This window comes from Bombina bombina, chromosome 1 (assembly GCF_027579735.1).
Source record: "Bombina bombina isolate aBomBom1 chromosome 1, aBomBom1.pri, whole genome shotgun sequence".
In the NCBI taxonomy this organism is placed as follows: Eukaryota; Metazoa; Chordata; class Amphibia; order Anura; family Bombinatoridae; genus Bombina; species Bombina bombina.
Window position 1 is genome coordinate 601,818,947 of NC_069499.1, and position 23,824 is coordinate 601,842,770.

Consider the following 23,824-nt stretch of genomic DNA (forward strand, 5'->3'; position numbering starts at 1 on the left):
CACAATCCAGATGTAACTATCCTATTATTTCAAGCTGTGCCCACAAGGCCAAATATTGTATGAGAAACAAATACAACTCCCTTTTGCAGATGGGATTGTAAAGATTCAGAGATCTGACTGATTCTAAAATCACCATCACGTAACTGTTTGTTCTTTTCATGCACTTTGGTCCCTGTCTCCTTCTGTTCTTTGCCAGCCTGGTTGTCTGCATTTTGAAGCTCAGGTCCTCGAAATCTGTCTAGGAAGGAATCCGGTCTCTGTTCTTGATCATGAAGACTCCTATGTGCCCATTCTCTGAGAACCACCACCAATCGCACAATCCTGAGAGAAAGTAAAACATAACATTTGTTGGATATTTGTACCGGGAGTTTGCCACACCCCTTGATGATACAGTGAAGCAGACAGAAGGGAGCTATGACACATGGTATGTTCCTCCTCTTGTAGAGTAACTGTGAACAGTAATACATGAGGAATAATGTCAGTCCATCCTTGCATAGAGAGCAATTTAAAAACATATCATGGGGCTGATTTATTATGCTGGCATCAGGCTCACCGGAAACATAAGTTAAGAAGCAGCGGTCTTAAGTATATATATATATATATATATATATATATATATATATATATATATATATATATATATATATATATATATATATATATATATAATTACTATGTATTTTTTAAATATTGTGCACTGTTCACAACTTTGAAGCAGGTAAATGTGATGAATAATCTTTATTAAGCTAACCCCTCTCTCCATCTTCCATACCTGGACAGTGCACCTCTTCCTCTGAAGGATGCCCGGGACACAACCTCTCCATTTTCCTGAGAAATAACTCTTTGTAACTCTGAAGAAGTGTCATCACAAGCTGATGGGGCTCTGTGTAAATTCACAAAGTGAAACAGAGAAAATGAAAACACAGAAATAAGTGATAACTGTTATAGAGAAGCAGAAGAGTAACAAAACAACACATAAGTGACATCAAATACATACAAATAACCACACAATAGTGGCAGTTTAGTGATAAAGATAGAGGGCACTAAGCATGGTCAGCACAGTGGCCCAGAGACACTTAAAGGGACATTCTAACCAAATTTTTTTTTTCATGATTTAGAAAGAGCATGCTATTTTAAACAGTTTTCTAATTTACTTCTGTTATCTAATTTGCTTCATTCTCATGATGTACTAGGTTGAAAAGCATATCTAGATATGCTCAGTAGCTGCTGATTGGTGGCTGCACATAGATGCTTCTTGTTATTGGCTCACCCATGTTCATTGCTATTTCTTCAACAAGGGATATCTAAAGAATTAAGCAAATATTATAATAGAAGTAAATTGGAATGTTGTTTAAAATTGTATTCTCTATCTGAATCATGAAATAAATATTTTGGGTTTCATGCCCCTTTAAGAGTGCAGTGACAGAAAGAGGGTAGTTAGATTTATTGCTGTGGTGCATGGTTCATTGAGTATTGGGTCAATAGTGGTTATGGGTCTCTTGGCACTACAAGTATTGGGGAGTCCAGTGGCTATAGGATTAATAATAATGGGGAGATAAAGGTTAGATTTTAATTTGTTGAGGGTTTGTGAGGATCACAGGTTCTCCCTAATGTAGGTCTAGCACAGGTACCAATGTAATGTAGGTACCACTGTAAACACAAAGCACCAGGTCATCCTTATTAAGTTTGCTACTGGCTTATGAGTGTTATGACAACATATCAAGGCAGATGTAAAGATAAAGGGTTTGCACAGGCATATCGATATGTTGATAGAAGCTGCAACAAGATTTTAAAACTGCTGCAAAATACCCTCTGCTCTTCCCATAGACAGTAATGGGAACCACAATTTCTTGTAAACTTTTGATATGGTTGTTTGGTTCAATTTTTCACTTCAGGATTTTGATTTCACAATTATGTGCAACATAAGTTTCAGTAGTTCTAGGATTGAGATCTAGTCCTGATTCTGTAAATGTGGGAGTTTGCTGACATTGTGAAAGGAAACCCCAGAGAGTGTGGTGGAAAGAGGACACCAGAGGCTATACAACCATGTGACCCACTATACAGCACAGCGACTGTAGGCGATACCAAAGCAAGTGATACAGAGAGGAATCATCACACAGTAAGACAGTAACATATAGGAATATTTCAATTAGTGAGAATTGCTTTACATTGATTTTCTCATACCAGATACTTTATAGGGGCAATGAATATTTTAAGAAGCCCACATGCCTCTCATTAGTGTAGGTGACAAATACTGAACATGGCCCCAGGATCTTGCATTCACAATAGAGCAATCCAGCAACCTCTGTGTTAAAGGGACAGCCTACTCCAGAATAGATAATCCTTTATTACCCATTCCCCAGTTTTGCATAACCAACACAGTTATATTAATATACTTTTTACCTCTGTAATTACCTTGTATCTAAGCCTCTGCAGACTGCCCCCTTATTTCAGTTCTTTTGACAGACATGCATTTTAGCCTATCAGTGCTTACTCCTAGATAACTCCACAGGGGTGAGCACAATGTTATCTATATGACACACATGAACTAGCACTGTCTAGCTGTGGAAAAATATTAAATGCATTCAGATAAGAGGCGGCCTTCAAGGGCTTATATATTAGCATATGAGCCTACTTAGGGTAAGCTTTCAACTAAGAATACCAAAAGAACAAAGCAAATTTGATGATAAAAGTAAAATAACATAGTAACATAGTAGATGAGGTTGAAAAAAGACTGAAGCCGATCGAGTTCAACCTATACAAATCTAGTAAAGTAAATTGGGAAGTTTAAAATTGCTCGCCCTATCTGAATCATAAAAGTTTAATTTTGACTAGACTGTCCCTTTAACTATAAAATTACAATATTATTTGAAATGTCTAATTGCAAAGAAAAAATATACCTATTGGGAAAAAAATGCTAAGCAGTTATCAATACTGAACCATTAGCTGCCTTTATTTGCTTTTTTGCATTGGTTGTGCAAATTTTGCCTCAATGTTGCCCTCATATGTTAGAGCATTTTGTTATTGCACTATTGCTTGCATATAATTATGTGTTCAACCCATACAAAAAGATTAAACACATAGTTAAAGTCAGTTCCATAACAGGGATGCACTACTGGGACCTAACTGAACACGTCCGGTGAGCCAATGACACAAGACAAATGTGTGCAGCCACCATTCACCAGCTTGTTCTCAGTAGTGCATTGCTGCTGCTTAGGATATCCCCACATAAGAGAACAAAGCCAATATGATTACAGAAGTAAATTTAAAGGTATCTTAAAATGACATGATCTATATCTGAATCATGCAAGTTTCATTTTGACTTTCCTAACTAATACAAATGACTGCACATCTATTGCACTCTGCTCTATTGAAAAAGGAAGATACAAATTAAACACATGCTGAATCTGAAGTGTTTGCATGGCAAATTCAAATGGATTAGAAAGAGTAAAAAACAATGACCAGAGAGATGATATAAGAAATATCAGCATAAAGATGCACCAGAAGGTGACAGTGCACAGCATACGCAGATAGTTGACAGCAAAGTGATAAAATGTTGTAGCAGCAAAAAAATGACAGCATTTTGACGGAAATGGGCTCACACCTAAGGAGATACCAGAGATAATGACAACACAGTAACAAACAGAGAGGGACACCAGGGAAAGTGCAATGACGGAGTGAGGACACCAGGGACACAGTGACACAGGTAGGAGGAGGACCAGAGTGACAGCACCGTGATGCAGACAGGATACCACAGAGAGATAACAGTGAGACAGATATTGAGTGGCATCATGGTAAAGAAAATATATTAACCTCTGTTAATTCCTAAGTCGCCACAACTACCAACACAAAAATCCCTATACTTAGGGTGACCATATTGCTGCTTTAAAAAGGGACACATATGAAAAATACATATGTCAGGGTTCTTATACAAAACATTTCTTTAAACAGCCCTGAAAACAGACCTGACATATGTATTTTTTTATGTGTCCTTTTTTAAAGCGGCAATATGGTCACCCTACTATACTAAAACTCTCCTCCACTATTAAACCTCTAATCGCTCCCCCACCTAAAATGACCGTATAATCTAAATTGCCCCCACTGTAACCACCATCTAAACTAACCACTATTATGACCCCACACATCGGACTCCCCTACACAGCCCCTCACCAAAACTAAGCTCTCACCTGACTCCCACCAAATGAAACTCTATACTAAGACCTCCTAAATTATCCAAAATAAAAACAATACTTTTAAAAATATCAATAGCTATACAAAATACTATATTTAAAAAAGCCCCAATCAATGACTTTTGGATAACTAAAAAAACAACCCTCTAAAAGCTATAGAATGGCAGAGAAGAGGCAGAACGTGGTGAAGGACAGAAGGAAGAGTTCAAAGCAAATTGCTGGATTGCATTATTGGACTATAACAGATAAAGATGGCAGATACTGGACAGAAGTAACTTTCGGCTAGATTACGAGTTTTGTGTTATGAGCGGTGCGGTGCTAACTTGCAAGTTATTTGCACTGCTCACCTCCCTATAGCGCTGCTATTACAGGTTTACAAAAACCCAGCGTTAGCAGGCAAGAAGTGAGCATTGAGCAAAATTGAGCTCAATACCGCACTCCAATACCAGTGCCGCGGTGAGCTGGTTTTACATGCTCATGCACAATTTCCCCATAGACATCAATGGGGAGAGACGGCTGAAAAAAAGTCAGCTGCAATAAAGGAGCGTAAAGCTCCGTAACGCAGCCCTATTGATTCCTATGGGGAAAGAAAAAGTTATGTTTACACCTAACACCCTAACATAAACCTCGAGTCTAAACACCCCTAATCTACCACCCACGACATCGCCGCCACCTACATTACACTTATTAACCCCTAATCAGCCACCCCGACATTGTCGCCACCTACAGTACACTTATTAACCCCTAATCTGCCACCCCCAATGTCGCCGCCACCTACATTATACTTATTAACCCCTAATCTCCCGCCCCCGACATCGGCCACACCTACATTATATTTATTAACCACTAATCTGCCGCCCCTAACATCGCTGCCACCTACATACAATTATTAACCACTAATCTGCCACCCCCGACATCGCCGACACCTACATTATATTTATTAACCATTAATATGCCATCCCCCAATGTTGCTGCCACCTACCTACACTTATTAACCCCTAACCCTAAATCTAACCCTAACCCTAATGTAACCCTAACACCCACTGACTTTAATGTAATTAAAATAAATCTAAATAAAAATTACTATTAATAACAAAATAATTCCTATTTAAAACTAAATACTTACCTGTAAAATAAACCCTAAGCTAGCTACAATATAACTAATAGTTACATTGTATCTATCTTAGGTTTTATTTCACAGGTAAGTTTGTATTTATTTTAACTAGGTAGACTAGTTAGTAAATAGTTGTTAACTATTTACTAGCTACCTAGCTAAAATAAATACAAATGTACCTGTAAAATAAAACCTAAGATAGATACAATGTAACTATTAGTTATATTGTAGCTAGCTTAGGGTTTATTTTACAGGTAAGTAAGTGAGTTACACTAAAACCTAACCTTACACTACAATTAAATTAAATAAATTAAATTAACAAAATACAATTAACTAAATTACAAAAAAAAAACCCACTAAATTACACAAAATAAAAAAGAAATATTTAAACTAATAACACCTTATCTTATAGCCCTATCAAAATAAAAAAGCCCCCCAAAATAAAAAAACTCTAGCCTAAACTAAACTGCCAATAGCCCTTAAAAGGGCCTTTTGCAGGGCATTGCCCCAAAGAAATCAGCCCCAAAACCTAACACTAACCCCCGAAGATCCACTTACAGTTTTTGAAGACCCGACATCCATCCTCAATGAAGCGGCAGAAGTCCTCAGCGAAGCCGGCAGAAGTCTTCATCCAAGCGGATCGAAGTCTTCATCCAGGCCGGCAGAAGTCTTCATCCAGACGGCATCTTCTATCTTCATCCATCCGGCCTGGAGCATCCTCTTCTTCCGACGGCTCTTCTCGAATGAAGGTTCCTTTAAGTGACGTCATCCAAGATGGCGTCCCTTAATTTCCGATTGGCTGCTACAAAATAAATGTCCAAAGAAACATTTAGAACTAGATTAGAAGTGGAGCGCTAAATTATAACATGCCCGCAAACAAACGCAAATTTGCCAGTTTGCAGGTGCACGAAAGTTAATTAGCAATTACAAGAGATCAGATCTCTGGTTTATTTTATAAATGTGCCCCAAATGGCCCCAAAATACAGTCTAGTATATTTCATTAAAAAATAAACGGCTAGATTATGAGTTTTGCGGTAAGAGGGGTACGTTGCTAACTTGCACTTTATTCTCACCGATCACTTTCCTACAGCGCTGGTATTACAGGTTTTTATAAACCAGGCGTCAAAAGACAAGAAGTGAGCGTAGAGCAAAATTGTGTTCCATACCGCACTCCAATACCAGCGCTGCTTAAGTCAGCGGTGAGCTGGTTGTACGTGCTCGTGCACGATTTCCCCATAGACATCAATGGGGAGAGCCGGCTGAGAAAAAGTCTAACACCTGCAAAAAAGCAGCATTTAGCTCAGTAACGCAGCCCCATTGATTCCTATGGGGAAACACATTTTATGTTTACACCAAACACCCTAACATGAACCCAGAGTCTAAACACCCCTAATCTTACACTTATTAACCCCTAATCTGCCGCCCCCAACATCGCCTACACCTACATTATACTGATTAACCCCTAATCTGTCGCTCCGGACATCGTCGCCACCTACATTATACCTATTAACCCCTAATCTGCTGCCCCAACATCGCCGACACCTACATTATATTTATTAACCCCTAATCTCCCTCCCCCAATGTCGCCGCAATCTACCTACATTTATTAACCCCTAATCTGCCGTCCCCAACATTGCCGCCACTATTCTAAATTTATTAACCCCTAAACCTAAGTCTAACCCTAACACCCCCTAACTTAAATATAATTTAAATAAATCTAAATGAAATTACTATCATTACCTAAATAATTCCTATTTAAAACTAAATACTTACCTGTAAAATGAACCCTAAGATAGCTACAATATAACTAATAGTTACATTGTAGCTAGCTTAGGGTTTATTTTTATTTTACAGGCAAGTTTGTATTTATTTTAACTAGGTAGAATAGTTATTAACTATTTACTAACTACCTAGCTAAAATAAATACAAATTTACCTGTAAAATAAAACCTAACCTAAGTTACACTAACACTTAACACTACACTACAATTAAATAAATTACCTAAATTAAATACAATTAAATAAATTAAATACAATTACCTAAATAACAAGAAAAAACACTAAATTACAGAAAATAAAAAACAAATTACAAGATATTTAAACTAATTACACCTAATCTAATAGCCCTATCAAAATACAAAAAAAAAACAAAAAAAAACCCTAGCCTAAGCTAAATTACCAATAGCCCTTAAAAGGGCCTTTTGTGGGGCATTGCCCCAAAGAAATCAACTCTTTTACCTGGAAAAAAAAATACAAACAACCCCCCCAACAGTAAAACCCACCACCCACACAACCAACCCCCCAAATAAAACCCTAGCTAAAAAAAACCTAAGCTCCCTATTGCCCTGAAAAGGGCATTTGGATGGGCATTGCCCTTGAAAGGTCATTTAGCTCTATTGCGGCCCAAAGCCCTAACCTAAACATAAAACCCAGCCAACAGTAAAACCCACCACCCACACAACCAACCCCCCAAATAAAACCCTAGCTAAAAAAAAACTAAGCTCCCTATTGCCCTGAAAAGGGCATTTGGATGGGCATTGCCCTTGAAAGGTCATTTAGCTCTATTGCGGCCCAAAGCCCTAACCTAAACATAAAACCCAGCCAATAAGCCCTTAAAAAACCTAACACTAACCCCTGAAGATCCACTTACAGTTTTGAAGATCCGACATCCATCCTCAACGAAGCTGGGAGAAGTCCTCAACGAAGCGGCAAGAAGTCCTCAACGAAGTCGGGAGAAGTCTTCATCCAAGCTGAGAGCAGTGGTCCTCCAGACGGGCAGAAGTCTTCACCCAGACTGCATCTTCTGTCTTCATCCATCTGGCGCAGAGCGGGTCCATCTTCAAGACATCCGACGCGGAGTATCCTCTTTTTCCGACGACTAACAACGAATGAAGGTTCCTTTAAATGACGTCATCCAAGATGGCGTGCCTTAGATTCCGATTGGCTGATAGAATTCTATCAGCCAATCGGAATTAAGGTTGAATCAGCCAATACGGTTGAACTTCAATCCTATTGGGCGATCCAATCAGCCAATAGGATTGAGCTTGCATTCTATTGGCTGTTCCAATCAATATTAGGTGTAATTAGTTTAAATATCTTGTAATTTGTTTTTTATTTTCTGTAAGTTAGTGTTAGTTTGTTTTTGTAATTTAGGTAATTGTATTTAATTTATTTAATTGTATTTAATTTATTTAATTGTATTTAATTTAGGTAATTTATTTAATTGTAGTGTAGTGTTAGGTGTTAGTGTAACTTAGGTTAGGTTTTATTTTACAGGTAAATTTGTATTTATTTTAGCTAGATAGTTATTAAATAGTTAATAACTATTTAGTAACTATTCTACCTAGTTAAAATAAATACAAACTTGCCTGTAAAATAAAAATAAACCCTAAGCTAGCTACAATGTAACTATTAGTTATATTGTAGCTAGTTTATGGTTTATTTTACAGGTATTTAGTTTTAAATAGGAATTATTTAGGTAATGATAGTAATTTTATTTAGATTTATTTAAATTATATTTAAGTTAGGTGGTGTTAGGGTTAGACTTAGGTTTAGGGGTTAATAAATATAGTATAGTGGCGGCGACGTTGGGGGCGGCAGATTAGGGGTTAATAAATGTAGATAGGTGGCTGCGATCTTAGGGACAGCAGATTACGGGTTAATAATATTTAACTAATGTTTGCAAGGCGAGAGTGCGGCGGTTTAGGGGTTAAGATGTTTATTATAGTGGCGGCGATGTCGGGAGTGGCAGATTAGGGGTTAATAAATTAAGGTAGGTGGCGGCGATGTTAGGGGTGGCAGATTAGTGGTTAATAATATTTAACTAGTGTTTGCGAGGCGGGAGTGCGGTGGTTTAGGGGTTAATATGTTTATTATGGTGGCTATGATGTCTGGAGCGGCAGATTAGGGGTTAATAATTGTATTTTAGTGTTTGCGATGCGGGAGGGCCTCGGTTTAGGGGTTAATAGGTAGTTTATTGGTGTTAGTGTACTTTTTAGCACTTTAGTTATGAGTTTTATGCTACGGCTTTGTAGTGCAAAACTTAGAATGTGGTATTAATCTTGACGGGATAGGGTGTACCGCTCACTTTTTGGCCTCCCAGGACAAGCTCGTAATACCGGCGCTATGGAAGTCCCATAGAAAAAAGACTATACGCAATTTGCGTAAGTTGATTTGCGGTAAGACCAAAAAAGTGTGCAGTGCTCCTAAATCTGCAAGACTCGTAATACCAGTGGTAGTAAAAAATCAGCGTTATGAGGCTTAACGCTGCTTTTTTACTCATAACGCAAGACTCGTAATCTAGCCGAAAGATAGCAGCATCTTTATTTTTTAATAAAATAATTGCACTAGGCCGAATATTGGGGCCAAAGTTGGCGGGAGTGGGGTGTTAGAGAAAAAAAAACTGCACTGAAAAGTGCCTTTACATTGCGGTCTATGGGAACTGTGTGTTCCCAGTAAATACGTATATATATATATATATATATATATATATATATATATACAGTATATATATATATATATACAGTATATGCTTATATACATATATATTTATGTGTTAATATATGCATTATATCACATAAATATTATGTATAGAAGCATATACTTATATATTTAAAATTGTTCCCATCGCTGCGCTACGGCATCAGAACAAAGCTCACATAGGATCCTAAGGAAGTGTGCTCTCGTGAGCGCAATGCTTCCCAGCAATGCGAATGTGACCTTTCGTTCACATTGCTGTGAACTTGTAATACCAGTGCACATTATCATACGCTGGTATTACACAGTGGAGCGCAAATATCGTTTTCATGGATGCAATATTTAACGCTCCACTTGTAATCTGGCCCTTAATATATTATTTGAATGTTATCCTTTAAACACTGACCCATCCCTAGTCCTAAACAAAGAGGAATCTTGTAGTATGTCTTTGTAACATAAAAGTTACACCTTTCACCCCATGTGACATGCATCTGGGTATGGATTTCATTCAGGAGTATCTGGTATTTTGGACAAGTTCTCTGTATATTGTTCTGAAGCACACAACAATATCAATCAACAAATCAGCCTTTGTTAGCTGCCACTTGAAATCACCTGAGATTGACGAACTGACACTAATATATTATATTATATTAAGTGTAGCTGATCCACTAAAGCTTCATCATCTGGAGAGGATGGAGAGGTTGTTGCAAACAAATACACAAATTCACTAATATTTTACTAGTTTTTCCTGTCTTCAATTCCTAATCATTGCAGTCTCAAACACAGTTATTCACATGCCCAGGCATTACAGTCAGTTCAAACTATTCAAATATAAACAAATTCACTGTAATATCTAGAGCAGTGATTTGCAACCTTTTTTTTGCCGTGGCACACTTTTTTACATTAAAAAATCCTGTGGCACAACACCATCCCAAAATTTTACAAAATCACACATTGTAGTCTAATACAGGATATATATACAGTGTGTATATATATATATATATATATATATATATATATATATATACACACACACACACTACTGTGCTGTCATGCCATGCCTCCTACAAACTATACATAACATATTGACATTCATTCACAAACAATCATAATGATTGTCTGTGAATGAATGTCAATGTCATGGTTGTAAATGACGCCTGATGAGCCTGTCACATACCTACCAATATTTCAAAATTTGAAAGAGGGACTGTTGTCAGTCTGCCGTGGCACACCTGAGGATCTCTCACGGCACACTAGTGTGCCACGGCACACTGGTCGAAAAACATTGATCTAGAGGAGGAGCTCCACGAAACAAGAAACAAATATCACACCTATCTATATATTTCAAAGCACTTTCCAAGTGAAATTCCCTTTCTAAACTGTTTATTCCTACCCCTATTATTTAGTCCTGTCTCAAACAGCTGACCCATTCCTTTCCATAAAATTTCACAAGTCCTGTCTGGTTAGTTTCTTTTTACAAATATTGTTATGTCCTATCTTCTGATCTGGAGTGCTCCTTTTGTTTCCTCAAAGCATTCATGCACAGTATTTTAAATTCCATAGACAATAATAAAATGTTCAACAAAATACAGATACATTCTAAACCCGGATGTCTTCTTATGCAAAACACATTAATTAAGGTTTAAAACCTTCTTACAAAATACATGTACATACCACAAAACTCTATCCACTAGACTAAAAAAAAAACAATTTAAATTCAATTCATGGCCCCAATTAATGTGGCCTACTTTGACACATAATAGCAGTGAAATTATTTGTTTCTGAGTGGTAATTTCTAAGGATTTAATAAAGATGCACCATTTTTCTGCAAATGTTTCTATTCTTGTTTGTCTATTATTGAATACATCAAATATCTAAAAAATGAATTGACCTCTTAAAGCCGAAAGTATCTATTTAACCCTAGGGGTACGGGGGGGGGGAGCCACACTCTGAGAATATATTTCCTAGTCATCAAAATTACTAATACAAAAAATAGAGCGTTCTCTTTATTTACTAATTTGTCAGCTAAGTATATAATATTTGTAAACTTCAATTGAATTCTTATATTTAAGATTTTAGATAGCCAAAAGCAATCCCAAAGACAATGTTTTAAAGATGGATTTATCCATTTACATCTAATACATTCATTTTCACATTTAATCCATTTTTTCACACTCCCTGGAGTAACATAAAATCGATGTGCCAATTTAACCTGAGATTCCCTAAAGTATGAATCATATGTGACCTGTTGAGTAAATTTGAGACTTCTATCCAACTCCTCTAGTATAAGAGAGATTCCAGCTTGTTTCTTCCACCCCTCTATTATGTTTGTCACATACTTACTAGTAATTGAATCAAACAGAGCTTTATAAATCATGGAAAAAATATATTTCCCATTTCTAAAAAGCGTAAAAGGTTTAACCAGATGATGTGGTCCCCATACAGAAGAAGTCTTTTTCAAAATTTCTTATAGTGAGATAACTGTAAATAGGCATAATAGTGTGAGTCTAGTAACTTAAATTTTAGTTGTAACTCTGAAAAGGTCTTAAGGCTTTATTCAGTGGATCTGTTATTTTTAGGTTAACTTATTCCCATTCTTTAAAGTACTGTGTATTCATTCTTGGAGGGAATTTTGGATTTCCTGTGATAGGCAAGTAAATTGAACATTGGTGGGAGATACCCAACATTTTGTGTATCTTGCGCCAAACCTTCAAAATACCTTCATAAATGAAATTACTGCTGACTAGGGACAGAATATATTTTCACCCTAGATGGAGTAGATGAGTAGATATCATTTGGATAAACCCTCTAATATGGAATTATCCATAGAGCGCTCAAAAGAATGTTCTATGTCTAGCAACCAGTCTAAAGTGACTTTTGCCAGGTAGGTAGTAGGTATAGTAGTGGATGTCTGGAATAACCTTCACAGGGGGCATCTGGAGCTTCTTTAAACTAATATGATTTTTCTTTCGCCTCACAAGAAATAATTAAACATTTTATTCAGTTTTACAATATCATTTTTTGGAATCAAAATGAGCAGCATATTTATAGGTAAAGCAATTAAGGAAGGATCATCCTCTTGATAAGGTGAGCTTTTCCTGACAGTGAAATAGGGAGGCTTTCCCATCATTTAAAGTCTTGCTTTATGGATTTAAAAAATCTGCTAAAAATGTATTTTATACCATATATTTGGATTATTGGAGATATTAATTCCTAAGTATGTTAAATAATTCTTAACTTCTTCAAATGCAAAATCAATTACTCCCTTTACCTTATTTCTACTACGCTAAAGTATTTCTGATTTATTATTGTTAATCTTAGAACCAGATTAAAGGCCAAACATTTAATAATACCCATAATAGTCTTCAGATGTATTTCTGGATTCTGTATAAATAACAGCATATCATATGCATAAAGGGATAAGTTATAACTTACCCCTTTCAGACCAATACCAAAGAGTATGTCTCGCAACTTAATAGCAAGGGGTTCCAATGTCAGATTAAATAAATGGGGTGACAGGGGACAACCCTGCCTTGTGCTTCTTTCCAGTCTAAACCATGAGGATGTGATCTCATTAATTGACAAAAAGCAGACGGCTCAGAATAGCTATTAATAATAACATTAAGAAATGATTCCTGTATGTTATATTTCCTCAAGCTAGCTAATAAATAGGGCCATTCCACCCTGTCAAATGCCTTCTCGGCATCCAGCACTAGAAGTAAGGTGTTTGGCATAAACTGGTCTGGTATTTTCTTAAGATTCCAAAAATGGTTAACATTGTATAAAACTTTGCGCATATTTCTAGCCGAGGATCTTGCTTGTATAAAGCCTGCTTGATCTTTATGTACCAAATTTGGGAGATATTTTTTCAACCTATTAGCTAGAATTTTTGTCAGGATCTTATAATCTTGATTAAGAAGAGATAGGTCTATAAGATGCGACCTTAAAGGGACAGTCTAGGCCAAAATAAATTTTCATGATTCAGATAGAGCATGTAATTTTAAACAATTTTCCAATTTACTTTTATCACCAATTTTGCTTTGTTCTCTTGGCATTCTTCGTTTAAAGCTTAACCTAGGAGGTTCATATGCTAATTTCTTAGACCTTGAAGGCCACCTCTTTTCAGAATGCATTTTAACAGTTTTTCACCACTAGAGGGTGTTAGTTCATGTGTTTCATATAGATAACACTGTGCTCGTGCACGTGAAGTTATCTAGGAGCAGGCACTGATTGGCTAAACTGCAAGTCTGTCAAAAGAACTGAAATAAGGGGGCAGTTTGCAGAGGCTTAGATACAAGATAATCACAGAGGTTAAAAGTATATTAATATAACTGTGTTGGTTATGTAAAACTGGGGAATGGGTAATAAAGGCATTATCTATCTTTTAAAACAATACAAATTCTGGTGTAGACTGTCCCTTTAAGAGGTTTCTTTGTCAGCCTTTGATAGTACAATTATGCATGTGGACAAAATTATATAATTCTGTCAGAATTTTAGCCATTTGATCTTGCAGTATTGTATACCATTTCATAGGGAGGCTATCCGGACCTGGTACTTTACCTAATGTCAAGCGAGACATAGTTTTAATTACTTCCTCTACTGAAATAACTGTGTGTAACACCTCTTGTTTAATCTGTGTAAATGTAGGCATATTTAAAGAAGCCAGAAAAGGACTTTCCTTCTCCTGACCACTACTCATCTCAGAGTATAGAGTCCAGTAGTACCTTCTAAATTATTCCACTATTTCCTAATTATTTGATTTTAACCCTTTTTCATAGTTAACAAACATAATTTGTTTTGCTGTTTCTTGGACCTTTACCAGTGTAGCTAAGAACTTCCTGATTATGAGCATAGTCTGTTTCTGAACATGTTGATTCCTTACAATCATGAGCTATCCACCTTCCATACACTGAATGGGTGTCTGTCATCAGTTAGGTTACCATTGGCCAGAGGATTCTACTAGCGGATGAAGGTGACCTCTAGCAAAAAACATTCCATTTTTTCACAGAAGTTCCATTTAAGACTCCAGTTCTGCAACATTTTACAGGTGCATCCTAATGCCCACGCTTACAGAACGACACTGTCATGTACTCAATGACAAGCAAGCATGATGCACAAACAAATGCTATTTAACATGCTCACACAAACACTTGAACACACACTAAATAATATACAGTGTCACAAGCAGAAAAATTGAACACTGAAATACACAAGCACAGTAGCACACCCACAAAGTATTACTGTTAATTAGCATATTCACCTGCTTCCACAGTTCTCTGCAGACTCCAACTCTGTTTCGCTTGGTGTTTTGGCAGCAAGACGAAGCTGTGATCTTTGGGAGGATGGGGAAATCTTCTGGACATTTATCTGACCGGTCATCCTCCATGAGAGCACTCAACTGTGAATGGCTTCTGGTGGTAGGGTAGCAAACTGACCTAATGAAAGTTACATGCTTAATGGGGTACAGGGTGATGACAGTGATATATTTAAAAGGACAGTCTACAATATAATTTTTATTGTTTTAAAAGATAGATAATCCCTTTATTACCCATTCCTCAGTTTTGCATAACCAACACAGTTATATTAATATACTTTTTACCTCTGTGATTACCTTGTATTTAAGCATCTTCTGACAGCCCCCTAATCACATGACTATTTATTTATTATCTATTGTCATGCATTTAGTACTGTATTGTGCTAAACCTTGAATAACTCCTTGGGCGTGAACACATTGTTATCTATATGGCCCACGTGAACTAGCACTCTCTTGTTGTGAAAAGCAAATAATAAAGCATGTGATTAAGAGGCTGTCTATAGAGCCTTTGAAACAGGCAGACATTTAGAGGTTTAAATGTTATAAAATATATTAATCTAGCAATGTTGGTTGTGCAAAGCTGGGGAATGGGTAGTAAAGGCATTGGCATCTACTTATCAAGCCGTCAACTTACCTGCATTCGCCGCACCAATACGCTCGCCTAAGATCGCCTAACATCGCTGAATACGTTCTCCAAAATTACCAAAAAAGTTGTCAAAAAGCTGCGCACTAAGTACGGGGCGATGAGCAGCGGGCTGTTGTTAACTAACAGTCATCGATCTTGCTGCTCTTCGGATTTTTCACAGCTGTATTGGTACCCTGTCACTAAGCACCCACACTATGCTATACTGTTTTACCCCTAAACCGCCGCTCCCGGAGCCCACCGCAACTAAAGTGTTTAACCCCTAAACCGCCGATCCCGGAGCCCACCGCCACCTACATTATACTTATTAACCCCTAATCTGCCGCCCCCTACACCGCTGCCACCTTCATTATATTTATTAACCCCTAATCTGCCCCCCCTACACCGCCACCACTATATTAAATGTATTAACCCCTAATCTGCCCCCCCTACACCGCCGCCACTATATTAAATGTATTAACCCCTAAACCTAAGTCTAACCCTAACACCCCCTAACTGAAATATAATTTAAATAAATCTAAATAAATTATTCCTATTTAAAACTAAATACTTACTTATAAAATAAACCCTAAGATAGCTACAATATAACTAATAATTACATTGTAGCTATCTTAGGTTTTATTTTTATTTTACAGGCAAGTTTGTATTTATTTTAACTAGGTACAATAGTTACTAAATAGTTATTAACCCCTAATCTGCCCCCCTACACTGCCGCCACTATATTAAATGTATTAACCCCTAAACCTAAGTCTAACCCTAACACCACCTAACTTAAATATAATTTAAATAAATCTAAATAAATTATTCCTATTTAAAACTAAATACTTACCTATAAAATAAACCCTAAGATAGCTACAAAATAACTAATAGTTACATTGTAGCTATCTTAGGATTTATTTTTATTTTACAGGCAAGTTTGTATTTATTTTAACTAGGTACAATAGTTACTAAATAGTTATTAATTATTTAATAACTACCTAGTTAAAATAAATACAAAAGTACCTGTAAAATAAAACCTAACCTAAGTTACAATTACACCTAACACTACACTATAATTAAATTAATTACCTTCATTAACTACAATTAAATACAATTAAATAAAATTATCTAAAGTACAAAAAAACCCCCACTAAATTACAGAAAATAATAAAATAATTACAAGATTTTTAAACTAATTACACCTAATCTAATCCCCCTAACAAAATAAAAAAGCCCCCAAAATAAAAAAGCCCTACCCTACACTAAATTACAAATAGCCCTTAAAAGGGCTTTTTGCTGGGAATTGCCCCAAAGTAATCAGCTCTTTTACCTGAAAAAAAGTACAATACCCCCCCAACATTAAAACCCACCACCCACACACCCAAACCTACTCTAAAACCCACCCAATCCCCCTTAAAAAAACTAACACTAACCCCTTGAAGTTCACCTTACCTTGAGACGTCTTCAACCAACCGGGCCTCAAAGTCCTCAAAGAAGCCGGGTGAAGTGGTCCTCCAGACGGGCAGAAGTCTTCATCCAAGCCGGGCAGAAGAGGTCCTCCAGACGGGCAGAAGTCTTCATCCAGATGGCATCTTCTATCTTCATCCATCTGGCGCGGAGCGGCTCCATCTTCAAGACATCCGACGCGGAGCATCCTCTTCTTTCACCGTCTTCTTCCCGAATAAATGTTCCTTTAAATGACGTCATCCAATATGGCGTCCCTTGAATTCCGATTGGCTGACTTCTATCAGCCAATCGGAATTAAGGTAGGAAAAATCCTATTGGTTGATGCAATCAGCCAATAGGATTGAGCTTGCATTCTATTGGCTGTTCCAATCAGCCAATAGAATGCAAGCTCAATCCTATTGGCTGATTGGATCAGCCAATAGGATTGAACTTCAATCCTATTGGCTGATTGCATCAACCAATAGGATTTTTCCTACCTTAATTCTGATTGGCTGATAGAATTCTAGATTTTGTAGTAGGGTTGGAGTAGGGTTGGGTGTGTGGCTGGTGGGTTTTAATGTTGGGGGGGTATTGTACTTTTTTTCAGGTAAAAGAGCTGATTACTTTAGGGCAATGTCCCACAAAAAGCACTTTTAAGGACTATTTGTAATTTAGTGTAGGGTAGGGCTTTTTATTATTTTTGGGGCTTTTTATTTTATTAGGGGGATTAGATTAGGTGTAATTAGTTTAAAAATCTTGTAATTATTTTATTATTTTCTGTAATTTAGGCCTAGATTTAGAGTTTGGCGGTAGCCGTCAAAACCAGCGTTAGAGGCTCCTAACGCTGGTTTTGGGCGCCCGCTGGTATTTGGAGTCAGTGATTAAAGGGTCTAACGCTCACTTTACAGCCGCGACTTTTCCATACCGCAGATCCCCCTACGCCATTTGCGTAGCCTATCTTTTCAATGGGATCTTCCTAACGCCGGTATTTAGAGTCGTTTCTGCAGTGAGCGTTAGAGCTCTAACGACAAGATTCCAGCCGCCTGAAAATAGCAGGAGTTAAGAGCTTTCTGGCTAACGCCGGTTTATAAAGCTCTTAACTACTGTACCCTAAAGTACACTAACACCCATAAACTACCTATGTACCCCTAAACCGAGCTCCCCCCACATCGCCGCCACTCGATTAAAATTTTTAACCCCTAATCTGCCGACCGCCACCTACGTTATACTTATGTACCCCTAATCTGCTGCCCCTAACACCGCCGACCCCTGTATTATATCTATTAACCCCTAACTTGCCCCCCACAACGTCGCCGCAAGCTACTTAAAATAATTAACCCCTAATCTTCCGACCGCAAATCGCCGCCACCTACGTTATCCCTATGTACCCCTAATCTGCTACCCCTAACATCGCCGACCCCTATGTTATATTTATTAACCCCTAATCTGCCCCCCACAACGTCGCCGACACCTACCTACACTTATTAACCCCTAATCTGCCGACCGGAGCTCACCGCTATTCTAATAAATGGATTAAACCCTAAAGCTAAGTCTAACCCTAACACTAACACCCCCCTAAGTTAAATATAATTTTTATCTAACGAAATAAATTAACTCTTATTAAATAAATGATTCCTATTTAAAGCTAAATACTTACCTGTAAAATAAATCCTAATATAGCTACAATATAAATTATAATTATATTATAGCTATTTTAGGATTAATATTTATTTTACAGGCAACTTTTTAATTATTTTAACCAGGTACAATAGCTATTAAATAGTTAAGAACTATTTAATAGTTACCTAGTTAAAATAATAACAAATTTACCTGTAAAATAAATCATAACCTAAGATATAATTAAATCTAACACTACCCTATCAATAAAATAATTAAATAAACTACCTACAATTACCTACAATTAACCTAACACTACACTATCAATAAATTAATTAAACACAATTGCTACAAATAAATAAAATTACATAAACTATCTAAAGTACAAAAAATAAAAAAGAACTAAGTTACAGAAAATAATAAAATATTTACAAACATAATAAAAATATTACAACAATTTTAAACTAATTACACCTACTCTAAGCCCCCTAATAAAATAACAAAGCCCCCCAAAATAAAAAATTCCCTACCCTATTCTAAAATACAAATATTACAAGCTCTTTTACCTTACCAGCCCTGAACAGGGCCCTTTGCGGGGCATGCCCCAAGAATTTCAGCTCTTTTGCCTGTAAAAAAAAACATACTATACCCCCCCCCAACATTACAACCCACCACCCACATACCCCTAATCTAACCCAAACCCCCCTTAAATAAACCTAACACTACCCCCCTGATGATCTTCCTACCTTGTCTTCACCATGCCAGGTTCACCGATCCGTCCTGGCTCCAAGATCTTCATCCACCCCAAGCGGGGGCTAGACATCCACTGAAGAAGTCCAGAAGAGGGTCCAAAGTCTTCCTCCTATCCGGCAAGAAGAGGACATCCGGACCGGCAAACATCTTCTCCAAGCGGCATCTTCTATCTTCTTCCATCCGATGACGACCGGCTCCATCTTGAAGACGTCCAGCGCGGATCCATCCTCTTCTTCCGACGACTAGACGACGAATGACGGTTCCTTTAAGGGACGTCATCCAAGATGGCGTCCCTCGAATTCCGATTGGCTGATAGGATTCTATCAGCCAATCGGAATTAAGGTAGGAATTTTCTGATTGGCTGATGGAATCAGCCAATCAGAATATAGTTCAATCCGATTGGCTGATCCAATCAGCCAATCAGATTGAGCTCGCATTCTATTGGCTGATCGGAACAGCCAATAGAATGCGAGCTCAATCTGATTGGCTGATTGGATCAGCCAATCGGATTGAACTTGATTCTGATTGGCTGATTCCATCAGCCAATCAGAAAATTCCTACCTTAATTCCGATTGGCTGATAGAATCCTATCAGCCAATCGGAATTCGAGGGACGCCATCTTGGATGACGTCCCTTAAAGGAACCGTCATTCGTCGTCTAGTCGTCGGAAGAAGAGGATGGATCCGCGCTGGACGTCTTCAAGATGGAGCCGGTCGTCATCGGATGGAAGAAGATAGAAGATGCCGCTTGGAGAAGATGTTTGCCGGTCCGGATGTCCTCTTCTTGCCGGATAGGAGGAAGACTTTGGACCCTCTTCTGGACTTCTTCAGTGGATGTCTAGCCCCCGCTTGGGGTGGATGAAGATCTTGGAGCCAGGACGGATCGGTGAACCTGGCATGGTGAAGACAAGGTAGGAAGATCATCAGGGGGGTAGTGTTAGGTTTATTTAAGGGGGGTTTGGGTTAGATTAGGGGTATGTGGGTGGTGGGTTGTAATGTTGGGGGGGGGTATAGTATGTTTTTTTTTACAGGCAAAAGAGCTGAAATTCTTGGGGCATGCCCCGCAAAGGGCCCTGTTCAGGGCTGGTAAGGTAAAAGAGCTTGTAATATTTGTATTTTAGAATAGGGTAGGGAATTTTTTATTTTGGGGGGCTTTGTTATTTTATTAGGGGGCTTAGAGTAGGTGTAATTAGTTTAAAATTGTTGTAATATTTTTCTTATGTTTGTAAATATTTTATTATTTTCTGTAACTTAGTTCTTTTTTATTTTTTGTACTTTAGATAGTTTATTTAATTTTATTTATTTGTAGCAATTGTGTTTAATTAATTTATTGATAGTGTAGTGTTAGGTTAATTGTAGGTAATTGTAGGTAGTTTATTTAATTATTTTATTGATAGGGTAGTGTTAGGTTTAATTATATCTTAGGTTAGGATTTATTTTACAGGTAAATTTGTAATTATTTTAACTAGGTAACTATTAAATAGTTCTTAACTATTTAATAGCTATTGTACCTGGTTAAAATAATTACAAAGTTGCCTGTAAAATAAATATTAATCCTAAAATAGCTATAATATAATTATAATTTATATTGTAGCTATATTAGGATGTATTTTACAGGTAAGTATTTAGCTTTACATAGGAATTATTTATTTAATAAGAGTTAATTTATTTCGTTAGATAAAAATTATATTTAACTTAGGGGGGTGTTAGTGTTAGGGTTAGACTTAGCTTTAGGGGTTAATACATTTATTAGAATAGCGGTGAGCTCCGGTCGGAAGATTAGGGGTTAATAATTGAAGTTAGGTGTCGGCGATGTTAGGGAGGGCAGATTAGGGGTTAATACTATTTATGATAGGGTTAGTGAGGCGGATTAGGGGTTAATAACTTTATTATAGTAGCGCTCAGGTCCGCTCGGCAGATTAGGGGTTAATAAGTGTAGGTAGGTGTCGGCGACGTTGTGGGGGGCAGATTAGGGGTTAATAAATATAACATAGGGGTCGGCGATGTTAGGGGTAGCAGATTAGGGGTACATAGGGATAACGTAGGTGGCGGCGATTTGCGGTCGGAAGATTAGGGGTTAATTATTTTAAGTAGCTTGCGGCGACGTTGTGGGGGGCAAGTTAGGGGTTAATAGATATAATACAGGGGTCGGCGGTGTTAGGGGCAGCAGATTAGGGGTACATAGGGATAACGTAGGTGGCGGCGGTTTACGGAGCGGCAGATTAGGGGTTAAAAGTGTAATGCAGGGGTCAGCGATAGCGGGGGCGGCAGATTAGGGGTTAATAAGTGTAAGGTTAGGGGTGTTTAGACTCGGGGTACATGTTAGGGTGTTAGGTGCAGACGTAGGAAGTGTTTCCCCATAGGAAACAATGGGGCTGCGTTAGGAGCTGAACGCTGCTTTTTTGCAGGTGTTAGGTTTTTTTTCAGCTCAAACAGTCCCATTGTTTCCTATGGGAGAATCGTGCACGAGCACGTTTTTGATGCCGGCCGCGTCCGTAAGCAACTCTGGTATCGAGAGTTGCATTTGCGGTAAAAATGCTCTACGCTCCTTTTTTGGAGCCTAACGCAGCATTTGTTTGAACTCTCGATACCAGAGTTAAATTTATGGTGCGGCCAGAAAAAAACCCGCGGAGCGTTAACAGCCCTTTTACCGCCGAACTCTAAATCTAGGCCTTAGTGTTTGTTTGTTTTTGTACTTTAAATAATTTTATTCAATTTTATTTAATTGTAGTTAATTTATTTAATTAATTCAATTATAGTGTAGTGTTAGGTGTAATTGTAACTTAGGTTTTATTTTACAGGTATATTTCTATTTATTTTAGCTATGTAGTTATTAAATAGTTAATAACTATTTAACAACTATTCTACCTAGTTAAAATAAATACAAAATTGCCTGTAAAATAAAAATAAACCCTGAGATAGCTACAATGTAACTATTAGTTATATTGTAGCTAGCTTAGGGTTTATTTTATAGGTAAGTATTTAGTTTTAAATAGGAATAATTTAGTTAATTATAGGAATATTTATTTAGATTTATTTAAATTATATTTAAGTTAGGGGGTGTTAGGGTTAGACTTAAGTTTAGGGGTTCATAAATTTAATATTGTGGCGACGGTGTAGGGGGGGCAGATTAGGGGTTAATAAATATAATGTAGGTGGCGGTGGGCTCCGGGAGCAGCGGTTTAGGGGTTAAACACTTTATTTAGTTGCGGCGGGGTCCGTGAGCGGCGGTTTAGGGGTTAATAAGTTTATTAGAGTGGCGGTGGGCTCCGGGAGCGGCGGTTTTAGGGGTTAATATGTATAATGTAGGTGGCGGCGGTGTAGGGGGGGGCAGATTAGGGGTGTTTAGACTCAGGGTACATGTTAGGGTGTTAGGTGTAGACATTACCATAGGAATCAATGGGATATCGGGCAGCAGAACAGGAGCTTTCGCTGTTTTCAGAATCCCATTGATTCCTATGGCATCCGCCGCCCTTGAAAACCAGGTACGCTGGGCCGGAATAGTGCAGAGCGTACCTGGTAGACATTTGTTAACTAGCATAAGTAGTCTGATTGGGCCGTACTTGCATTCGGAACATCTGGAGTGACGTAAGCATCGATCTGTGTCGGACTGAGTCCGGCGGATCGTATGTTACGTCACTAAATTCTACTTTTTCCGGTCTGTAGGGTTTGATAACTAAGGCGAATCAGGCTCGCCACAAATACGCTGCAGAATTCCAGCGTATTTGCAGTTAACGGCTTGATAAGTAGATGCCATGATCTATCTTTTTAAACAATAACAATTTTAGTCATGACTATGGTTAAGCAAAGAGACCTAATAACTGTTGTATATTTAATAGCTTAAAGGACCAGTTGCATGTTGGAACAAAGTGGCCTATTGACAGGGGCATGTTTAATAAATTAAAATATCACTCTTATGTAGGAACACAGGGACCTAAAGACAGCGCCATGCTTAATCAATTAAATGCAATTAAATGGTCAACCACATGTAGGAGCAATGTGACTTAATAACAGTGACATAATTAGAGTTACAAGCTTAGAGCACTTAATTTTTTCTTAGCATTTTATCCGCAGCTAACATTTGTTTAAGTGACTAAGATGACAGCGCTACTTATAGACGATATAAACATAAAAAAATAAAACTGAAGTGTTTTGTTAATAAATATATTTATTATTTAAAATTTGAATAGTTGTACAACAAAATAAAATGTATAGATGATCAGATACACAAAAAGACCAAGCTCTGAAGGAATGATATAAATGCATACAGCAAATACTTGCTTGGCCAGGTTGA

General features: G+C 37.5%; 1 protein-coding gene across 1 annotated transcript in view; it reads right to left on the reverse strand.

Moving 5' to 3' along the window:
* The window catches only part of CNGA2 (cyclic nucleotide gated channel subunit alpha 2), a 42,655-nt gene extending 27,497 nt beyond the window's left edge, over positions 1 to 15,158 (reverse strand). Inside the window, exons 1-3 of the mRNA XM_053713598.1 lie at positions 15,040 to 15,158; positions 773 to 883; positions 134 to 321 (exon numbers count right to left, since the gene is read on the reverse strand). Of these exons, the coding sequence (XP_053569573.1) occupies positions 134 to 321; positions 773 to 883; positions 15,040 to 15,158 (418 nt within the window). The remainder of the gene's footprint in view (positions 1 to 133; positions 322 to 772; positions 884 to 15,039) is intronic.
* Positions 15,159 to 23,824: the final 8,666 nt, after the last annotated feature.